Raw genomic sequence first — 10,846 nt, 5'->3', positions numbered from 1 at the left:
CTTTCTTCTTCTGGGCAGGTTTCGACTGCACACTGCAGGAATTCCAGCATACCTCTCACCATCCAGGTGATGCCAAGGACCATGGCAAGCTTTTTCTGTCCTTTTCCAACCCCTTAGCCCCCACCTCTTCACCATTCAGTGGTAGCAGTCTCACACCGAAAAGGAAAGTCCTGGACCCATTACATAATTCTCCATAGTGCAAGCAGTAGCTGGGGCATAAGGTCAGAGGTCATAGTGGGGTCAGGTGGCTGACACACAGTGTAACGACAAGGTGGTTAAAATTAGACCACAGAGAGGAAACTGGCAGTCTTGTGGAAATGCAGAAGTTTCCTCTGCAAGTGAGAGGCTGGGGATGTAGGGAGGCCACTGTGCGTGCTGCCTGCCAGGCTATTACTCATTTCAGCTCTGTTCTTTAATGCCTTTTAGCCCTTGCTTCTGTATTTCTAGCCTTCCTCATCACATGTTCGAATGCACGCGATGGAACCCATGGTTACCTGCCCTGGCCCAAGGAGAGCTTCCTTCCTCCTTCAAGGAGGTAAGCCCAGGACCGGGCACCCCAAGCTCAAGATAGCTATTCTTTACAAAACTTTTTCTGGGTAGCTGAGCATCTTTTAGGTCAGCCTCTCAGGTGGGGGTGGTCAAAGTACTTAGCCTGAGATTCAGGCTTATATGGCTCTAGGACCATTGGTGAAGGTGAACAGGGACCACTCCTAGGCAGAGAGAGTAGTAGCAGGTTTGCCTGGGAGAGGTGGCAGAGGATGGAGTTACAGAGCACACAGTTGACTGATGTGTGCTGTGCTTTCCTGGCCAGCCAGCTGGCAGAGCGGTGCTCATTTCCACACTGTCCTAGAGGATATGGATCCTGCCTGCCTCATCTGCTCCCTGTGGTACCCAGCCAAGTTTCCCTGTGCCTGTCAGCCCTTATTGTGAGCCTCCTATGTGCCCTGCTCGTCCTTAGCACCCATTGCCAGGGAAGTACGAAAAGTATGGAATGTAGTCTTTGCCACCATTGCGGGTTTTGTCCAGGTAAGGGAGATAACAAATATACCTGTAAAACAATGAACAAACAATCAAAGACAGACTTTAAGTTAGTACTCTACTGCGTGATACAGACATAGAAGTCCCTTTCATGTTACAGTATGGGAAAGCATTGGGGGGCAGGGAGCACTCAGTATGGGCTAGAGTTAGTGATGATGAGAAAGGGCTGCCACCCTGTGGCATATCTGGCCACTGAAGTATGTTTCCCTGCATGGACTGGCCTTTACCAGCTTCCAAGTTCCAGATCAAGTAGGATCACTCCTCTCCCTTGGTGAGTGCCTGCCATACAGAGGAGAGGGCCCCAGAGGCCAGAGAAGAAGAGAAGAGCATGAGAAGGTACAAGCAAAACAGATGGGGTTGCAGGTGAGGCCATGTGTGTGTGGTCTCACAGGAGAAGGACCCCAGATAGAGTGACTATGGAAACTTCATCTGAGACACTTGCAGATTTGACAATTGCTCAAGATATTGAATTTCATTTCAGCTAAATTAGCCCCAGCTTCTCTGACAGCACTGGCTTATATACTGATATGGCCACTTGGGAGCAGGATGGCGTGAACCCCTGGAGGAACAGAGCTTTGGTGAAACACCCCCCACCTGCTTCGCCTGTCTCCCTTCTCCTGACAACAATTTCCTGCCTGACCCCAGTCGCTTGAGCATGAGAAGCTCTTAGGTGGAGCAGGAACCCGTCAGGGGAAGCCCAAAATGATCCAGCTGAAATGAAACAGCCAAGAAAACCCTCATTATTCATTTTGCGTTTAGGCTGAAAGTTCTTTTGAGATTCTGGAGAGAGGAGAGCTTGGAGAAAAATGGAGAGTAGCAGCGAAGGGTACCAGAAAGCTGTATTCTCTGAAAGCCAGTGGTTTGCACTCCACCCTTCTATCGATCACCCTTCCTTCTATCAATTAGATAAAAAACTTAGAAGAATTTTATTTAGTCTTTTTTTATATATCAGGACTTCAGTGAAAGAAAGGCAAAACCCCAGAGGATACCTGTCATTGGTCCTGGGGTTGTCTGCTACCCTAGAGATGACCTAAGGAGAGATGATGATGACTTTCTTCCTTCAGATGATGATCTTGGTCCTCAACCCACCCTTAGCCCGTGCTCACCATCTCACACACACACACACACACACTCCCTCTCACTCACTGTGCTTCCCTTGCCCAGTAACTTTGATACGTTTCTCGTGCCCCTCAGCCAGTAAAATGTCTCTCATCTTCATCTTCCTTTTCAGAAAATGCTGTTTTTCTTCTCTCCCTCTCACCCTGTAGGTTATTGCAGCCGACTGCAAAAGGGTCACAGTGCTGAAGTATTTTCTGGAAGCCCTTTGTGGACAAGAAGAGCCTCTGCTGGCATTCAAGGGTGGAAAATATGTGTCAGTGGCACCCGTCCCAGACACCATGGGAAAGGAAATGGGAAGCCAAGAGGGAAAACAACTGGAAGATGAGGTACTATGCGGGAAGAGCCCGCTGTGGCAGAGGGAAGGCTCCCCTCCCTACCCGCTCCAGCCGTGCTCTGCCCATGGCTTCGGCTTCTACCCCTGGTTATTTATAACCAGTTAGAGCAATGTCAATGTTAACGTGACCAGCCAACTTCTCAAGAGTGCACTCTGCTGGTGCCCCTTCCTGCCAGTCCCACCCCAGTGCCTCCACCTCACTCTGCTACGAGTTCCAGATGCTTCTTTTTAATGTTACATTGGAGGAGAAGGGAGGGAAAGAAAGAGTTTAATAATGTGCAGCTCTGGAGGCTTAGGAAAGGCATTGGGGCGGGGGGGACAGTGTTAGGGTTCAGGCTGAGGATCAAGTTTATAGATGTGTGGAGCTCAGTGCAACACAGGCCTGAACTCCAGCCTCTAGCACACGTACAGGAAGAGCTGACATTGCTGGCCCCGTGTGGAAAATCACCCCCTCCCCCAGCCTGCCCTCCCTCCATCGTTCCCTCCCTCCCTCCTGCACATCCTGATGTGATTAAGGAATTCTCCTCTTGTTTGTTTGCCCTTGGTTGTTCCTGTAGCCCTTGCTTCACTCCAGACTGTGTGTGCACTAGTATGCACACGCCTGAGCCTGTGTACCCACCCTTGATAAACCCTGCTGGCAGTTGCCCTGCCATACATGTATTTATCCTTCTGGGGTTGATCGTTGTCATGAATCTGTATGTGCTGGGTTTGTATATCAGTTTAAGTTGAACACTGCTGCCAGCTTCCCTGCTGTCTGTGGGTTCTGAGTAAATGTGAGTGTGTGACGGTGTCGGCACATATATGTGTTTAATATCACTGCCAGCTATCCTGCTGTATCCTGCTGTGCGTCTGGGTACGGGTAACTCTGTCTGGGTGTGTGTGCACACAGCTCACTTTTGCCTGATGGTTGATTCTTTCCTTCTTTTTACCCCGCAGTGTTAAAGACAGAGGGGCCTTAGGTGAGAAGGAATGTGGGACTTAAGGAAGGGACGGAAGCAGTTCTAGCCAGGGGCCAGGTCACCCATAGGCCAACACAGTCATTTGGCCCGCAGCAGTCTCAAGCGCCTGGTGGAGCAGGGTGGGGTGCAGGGATGAAATCAGCAACAGGCCAGGGAAGCCAGATGTCAGCTGGAAGCTGTCGTTTATGATCTGAAGCAGTGATAGAGTGGCCACCTTTGGTTCAGAGTCTTCAGAGCAGCAAATTCTTGGACTGGCTTCATTAGAATAGCTGGAGAACCCCACCCCACCCCTGATGACACAGGGCTCAGCTTCCAGGACAGAGGTAGTTCCAGGGATAAAACTGAGCCCATGATTCCATATTCTCCAGATGAAACCTGGACAGGGAATAACGGGAAAGAATGAGTTGGCAGCATGGGAGGAGACAGTGGGGTTGCTAAAGCCATCAGAGTGTCCAGGCTTCAAGCAGGACAAAGCAGTGCCACCCAAGCCCTGGTAGGACAGCATGGGTGGGGCAGTGCCTCAGTCAGTTATATCACCAACACATTAAGGCTGAGGCAGGCAGTGGAAGGTCAACAAGGCTAGCTCTCCAGGATTGCTATGAGAGATGTCCTCTGGCCAGTGCAGCCTGCAGTTCCAAGTTCAGTTAGGCAAGTGAGGCCCAGAGAAAGGGCCTCTATAAAAGCCAAGGAAGGCTTCTTCCACTCTTACAAAGAACAGACCAGCTCGCTGGTCCCAGATTGTGGCTGTGCCACACTCACTCACTCTTCTTCTAAGTCTTAATTGACCAGACAAAGGTTGTGACCCATGCCACACTACCCACTTCTTCCTTTTCCCACGAGCCTCCTGGGTTCCTTTATGTTAGTGGCCCCTGGGAAACCCTACTTACCCTGGTCTGTGTAATTTCATAACCCTGCACTTCCTCGTTTGCTGTGAGAGTTGAGCGAACCTCAGACAAGCTTTGCTGACCCTCTTTTGACCTCAGTCAAACTTATTCCGAGCCCCATGATAACCCAGTGTATTCCTGATCTGAGCAGGCAGAGGCAGTGTTACCCCACCAGCCAGTCAGACATCCTACTCCACTCACTCCAGTCCAGGTTAACCTCATGAACAAGGAAGTAAATGTGTAGTCTTCCTCCTTCTCATGGCTTGGGCCTCTCTGGAAGTGAACCCTGTGACACGATAGCCAGCCTGTATGTGGTCAGATGAGTGATGACTGAGGACAGCACCCCAGATTCCTGAGACCTTTTGGGATAGTGGCAGTTCTGGCCCCATTCTGAGATCTCATCTCTTCCCAAACTGCAAGATTGAAGCACTTAAGCTGATTGGGAGAGAAGAGGGAGATGTTTCTTCAGACATCATTCTTCTTGAAGAAAAGAGTCCAGTTCCTTAGGGATGCTAACAAAACACTGTCTTCCCACCTCTAGATTCTGCCCCCAAGACAGAGCATCACCTACCCACCCAAACACTTTACCAACAGCTTTCCACCAAGGGAGTTCATCAGAATATCATCTTGAGATGAATAGTGAAGAGAGAGCAGTCTGTACTGAACAGATCCTGGCTTGGCCCATGGGAGGCCCGGCAAAGCTGAGCCACTAAGGGATGGGTTTGGGCTTACCATCTAGCTTCAGGAGCCCAACCCTATGCTACTTGCTGTTATTGGTAAGACCACAGACTTTGGATTTGGACTCACTAGAGTTCGAACCTCTGCTCTGCCTCTTAGTGATTTTGTGATCTTGAGCAAGTTATTTAACTCTAAACCTCAGTTTGTTCATTTATAAAATAGGTATTATAATAGCATCTGTTTTACAGGCCGTTCTGAGTATTAAACGAGTTACATGAAAAATACTTAGCCCAGTCCTTGGCCAATACTAAGCTCTCAGTAAATGGTAGCTGTTACTATCCTAATCATTGTCATTATTATCATCTAGTTAGAAACACAGGAATCCGCTTTTACTAAATCACTCCCTATTACCCATGCTAGCTGTGTCCCTCAAAAGAAGCTCTCTTGGGCAGCTGCATGTTCTCTTCTAACCAAGGCCAAAAGTGAGAGAGTGAGGAATAGAGCCTGGGACCACCCGGGGAGCAGTGGCTTATGAGCACAGAGGCTGCAAGCAGGGAGGTGCCATCCCTGGGGAAGGCTCCACCACCCTGGCAGGAGACTCTTTAAGCTAACCAACTATCTCCTAGCCTGCCCAGGCCCTGGTAGGGCAGCTGAGCAAGGTCATGTCATGTGAATTCCTATAAGGGGGCCCAGAAGCCCTGACACCGCCAGACTGTGATCTTAAAAAGAACCCAGGGTAAGGTCAGCTGAGCTACAGTATCTGCTCCCTTACGCCATCTGGAGCACGAAACTACTTGATCTCTACATAAGGATTCCTCTACCATCAGCCCTCTCATGGACCCATACCTCTCCTTCTAGCAATCTTTTCTTTATGGCTCTCCCAAGTCTGCCCTCTAGTACTGTAAGCTCACTTCCTCTTATCTAGGGCTCAGGGCAGTGACTCCTAACTCCCAGCTGCTGGTCAGAATTGATTTCTTTCAGACCATTAGCATGAATTAGATTTAAATTGGGTGGTTTAACTTTTCTCTGTTGTTCTCCCCTTTGGTGATTTCAAAATGAAGGTAGGCCCAGAGTTTGACTTTGTATGCGCAGAGGAGAATGAAGAGCTGTGAGTATAAGCAAGGAAGCATATATGTGTGAGTTAGTCGAGAGTGCAGAAGGGAGTGACAGCTTCTCTTTATCTCCTCACACCTTGGGGCCCTTTGCAAGGAATGGTCCGAAAAAGCATGGAGTGGGGGTGGTGGAAGGACAGAAGGGCTGGTCTGGTAAGTGCTGTGGGCTCACAGTCTCCTCTCTTTCCTGGCCTGCTCTACAACCCAAAGGAAGAAGACGTGGTGATTGAAGATTTTGAAGAAGATTCAGAGGCTGATGGCAGTGGAGGCGAGGATGACATCAGGGAGCTTCGGGCCAAGAAGCTGGCTCTGGCCAGGAAGATAGCTGAGCAGCAACGTCGACAAGAAAAGATTCAGGTGGGGCCTACCTGGGGAGGGTGGTTCTCATGAAGGTGGTGCTATACACAGGGCATGAGGGGAATGTGAGCAGAGAATGGGGATGAGCAGGACCATTTCAGGAAGAGTCTTACAGTGTCCTGTCTGATTCCACCCCCTTGTTTTCTTTCTCCATCACTAAATTCTGGTAGCACATTTAGTGCCTGGAGGCTCCCTCCTCCCAGGCTCTAAAGCAGAAGTACGTTCTTCTCAGAGAATCCAGCAAAAGCTTCTCCTCTCACAATGATCTTTGAATACAAACCACATGATTTCAGGAGTTTCAGAGTTTTCCAGAACCTTATTCAGACACTCCCAGAGAAGCCAGGGATTCTCTTTTGAAAACACCTGTCTTCAGAGGGGAAGATGTCATGGCCACAGTCTGTTTATCTGGATTCCCAGTTTAATGGCTGAGCCCCTCTGCAAGACACTCTAAACCCTCCCAAAGATAAACTACTTGATCTCTACACAAAGATTCCTCCACCATCAGCCCTCTCATGGACCCATACCTCCACTTCCAGCACGTTTTTCTTTATGCCTCTCCCAGGTATGCCCTCTTGCACTTGTAAGCTCACTTCCTCTTATCTAGGGCTCAGGGCAGACAGGGAAGAGCCAGTCATGCTCCCCCATGTAACTGTAGGCATGGAGAAGCATCATGTCTGATTTCAACTCTCTCTTCAGCCACCCCTCACCTTTGAGAGGCCTCAGTGCATGTGGTCAGGCAGACCTGATCACACTCTGCGCTCCACCACTTACTAGTTTTGTGACTTTGGGCAAATTGTTTGATTTCTGAGAGGCTGATTCCTCATCTGTAAAATGAAAGTGTTAACAGCACCTACCTCTTAGAATTGCTGTGAAGCTTGCAGAAGCTGGCTCGTATAAAACCCTTAGCACAGTGCGTGGCACACAGCATGTGCTCCATAAATGGTCGTTGTGGTCTGATATTAATCTAATCACCCATCAGCCTGATCCCTGCCCTGGGAAGGGAATTAATACCAGTTGGGATTCATCATTCTTTAGACATATTCATGTTCCCCTGCGCACCGTAATCAAATGTGCAGTACCTCTACCAGTGTCATCTTGATGTGGCTACCTCCTCAGCCCTTCTGTGGTCTGTGTGTAACTCTCTGTTGTGGCCCACAAATCAGCTTCATCCTCACACTGTCTTTCTTCTGTCCAGTGGATCCTTTTTCCTTACCATCAGTCTTCCCAAAAGTTCTATCTACACTCACCATCTCCACTTCTTAACTCTCAACCCAGCAATTATAGAACCTGTATGTTAGAAGTCACCAAGTACTTGTCTTTATCAGGTCTCAGTTCCCATTATCATTGACTTCCCCATAGCTTTAGACCCTGAGCCACCTTCGTCCAGCCTCACTTTAGCACAAGTGGACCCTTGTCTTCTCTCAGTATTGACCTAGGCTACCTCACCACCATTCTTTTCTTGGTCTCCTCCTTCCTTTCTGTTACTTCTTAGTCTTAATGCACAGAGTTGGCACTCAGCAGGTATTTGTTTGGTGACTTAATAGGTGGTAGCAACTAAAGCATCGCCTTAAATCCTCACTGGCTTTCAACCCCTCAGGTCTGGTTTTTTATCAGACCTATCTGTTCACTCATTTATTCCCTTCTCTCTTCTCTATTCCCATTGCCACTACTGCTATTCTAGTCCAGGTACTGACTTGGATTATAGCAGTCAAGGCCTCTGCACAACTCCAGGGAGATGTTGTTTACCTTTTAGTCTATGAATGGAACCTCCTGGAATTGGGCAATATACAGTGTACATGCAGGCTCACTGCCTCCAATGCATGTTACATGTTTTCATCATTCTCTTTCCAAAAAGCCATTCCCCTGCGCAAATCTTCAGTGCCTTTGCTTGTATAACATAATAAAGTCTAATTCCTTATTATGGCATTCAAGGCTTTCTACTGTGTTCCCAACCTCTTCTCCCATACCCCGTGATCTCTTACTAGCTATATGACATTGGGCAAATTATTTAACTTCTTTGAGACGCTTTCCTCATCTATAAAATGAAAGTTGTAACAGCACCTACCTCATACCTCAGAAAGACAGTGTCTATAAAGTGCCTGTTCAGACCAGGGCCCTCCTGCCTGGTCAGTACTACCCTTCCTCTCTGCTCACTGCCCCTACATGAGCTCTGTCCTTTTCTATTCTCAGATCTTTGTTCATGCTATTCCCTAAAACCAAAGTACCTTTTTTTCTGCTCTACATTTCCTGTTACCTGTTGAAATTCTATTCGTCCTTCAATCCCCAGATGAAACTTTCATCTCCCCAATGAGCCTTCCTTGATTCCCCACAGGAGAAATTAATCTCTCTCAGCTCAGTGTTCCCGTAGCACTGATTTATACTTCGTATATGAAACTTATATCACATCTTGTATTACACTTATTTCTGGACTTGTTCTCCCACTGTACTTGAATTGGAATCAGGTACCCTGTCTTCAGCTCAGTTTAGTAAGTGGTGGCAAGCATATTCTATGCTGGTAGTCAGGGGACACAGGAGTGAACAAAAAAGCCCCAGAGTGTACAGTAGAGTGGAAAAGCCAGTGATTTGAAGTGTGAGTGAGCACAATTACAAAAAGCAAGGACAGGATGCTGTGGGAGCATGTGCCACAGACACATGGCCTTGTCTAGAGTGCCATGTTCAGCTTTGCATCTCCATCAATAAGCAGTGTGTTACAAATAGGACGTCTTATATGAGACTTAACTTCCAGTGCTGGTGGCAGCGCCTGTCTAGAAGCCTGTTCTTCCCCATCACCTCCTTTAGAGCAGGCTGCTCAGGTCCAGGCACCAAAGGCCTACTGTGGATTGGCTATGGCTTGGGTTGCTGTGGCCCCTTTAAGAATAGGCCCCACATGAACTGCTCCTGGCAGCCCTGCCTCCTGTCAGCCTTCTTCCTCCAGCCTCACAGCCACAGGAGGATTTCTCAGCAGAGGAAAAATTCCCCCTTTCCCTTCCCCCCCCCTTTAATGCCCGGGGCCCTTCACTTCCATAATTCTTCATTTTCCAGCCTTGAACGTAAGCCAGACACATCTGTCTGGCCATATGCGTGAACCCTGGAGTCTGTGCCGAGGTGGCTGTAAAACAGGGCCGGTGAAGGCCCTTCTGGGAGAGCACACACATGTGTGTGCCCTCGGGCCATTGGCTCTCTGCCCAGAACCACGGGGCTGCAGCGCTCCAAACCCATGTTAACCTTTTCTTATTTTTCCTCTTTTTGTTTAATTTAAGGGGGGAAAATCCCAAGGAAAAGGTATAAATTGTCCTGGGAGTGGGGGAGAGGCTCCTAGCTAGAGAGGCCATTATTGTTGGCAGGTACCTGGGTCACACTAATACAATAAGGAAGAGAAGAACATAGAGTGAATTAAGATCGGAGAGATGGGCTGTAAATTACACTGCTCTGAACTCCATCAGTCTCCAGGGGTGTTAACTGAGAGGTGTAAGGCAAGTCCCCAGCTCCCAGTGCCTTTTACAGATGCAGCAAAACAGGAACCACACATTTGGGGAGGGGGATATGAAGATAGGGTTGAAAAAAATCCTCCTGGCCCCCATGATGGCTATAAAGTCCAACTAAGATTTGGGGCTGTAGCCACACCCCTACTTCCCTGCTCGCACCTAGACCCTTGGGCCCAAGCTCATCTGTGGGGCTGTGGGAGGTAAAGCCTGGCCTCCCTCTGCAGCCTGTCCTTCCCTGCTTCCGGCGTTGCACAGAGGCTGGTGAGTGGGGCCGACTGGAGTTCAGAAAAGGGGTGTGGGCAGCTCTCAAGGCCTGTGCAGCTGGAGCCCGGCTCTTAGGCAGGCCCCGGGATACTGGGGGACCAAGTCCTCCCACTCGGGGCTTTGAGGCCACACTCTCCGGCTCAGCTTAGGCTTTGCCTGTTGCCTGAGACAGCTGTCTTCATATTGGGTTGGCTCTGCCCACCTTGCTGCTTTCCACCTCAGTTCTTTTCATTGCCATTGCCATCCTTGGGAGGTGTCCAGAGACCACAGCAGGGTACAGGGTTTGTCTGGGAAATTGGTCAGAAGTGTTTCATTCCTAACCAGGCCCCCAGGGCAAAGCAGTCACTGAAAATCCTCCTCCGGGTGTGAGGCATGGCCTCTTGGCACCTCATACTAGTCCTGTGAATCCCCCGCCTCCTCTCTGCCTCCATGAGGCTTTACTGTGATTTGTGCTGCTGTCGGGCGGGGTCAGGTTTCCTGAGCAGTTGCAAACATCCCACCTGAAACATAACAGGCTCTTCCTCTGGCCACAGCTATTGTTTCCCTCTGCATTATGGCCACAGTCTTACTCTGTAGCCAGCAATGACATGTGTTCTGAAAATAGCTTCCTCCCCTG

At 49.1% G+C, this 10,846-nt stretch overlaps 1 protein-coding gene across 5 annotated transcripts in view; it reads left to right on the top strand.

Annotated features, from left to right (window-relative positions):
* SMG6 (SMG6, nonsense mediated mRNA decay factor) overlaps positions 1–10,846 on the top strand; it is a 192,321-nt gene that overhangs the window by 167,524 nt on the left and 13,951 nt on the right. For all 5 annotated transcript variants that reach the window (XM_006925078.3, XM_025041750.1, XM_025041751.1 and 2 more), the window contains 2 exons: positions 2,307–2,483; positions 6,335–6,481. In XM_006925078.3, coding sequence (XP_006925140.1) covers positions 2,307–2,483; positions 6,335–6,481 — 324 coding nt within the window. The remainder of the gene's footprint in view (positions 1–2,306; positions 2,484–6,334; positions 6,482–10,846) is intronic.

This window comes from Pteropus alecto, unplaced genomic scaffold (assembly GCF_000325575.1).
Source record: "Pteropus alecto unplaced genomic scaffold, ASM32557v1 scaffold98, whole genome shotgun sequence".
Lineage (NCBI taxonomy): Eukaryota > Metazoa > Chordata > Mammalia > Chiroptera > Pteropodidae > Pteropus > Pteropus alecto.
Note: the sequence above shows the minus strand (reverse complement) of the source record. Positions and strands in the feature narration are given on the sequence as shown.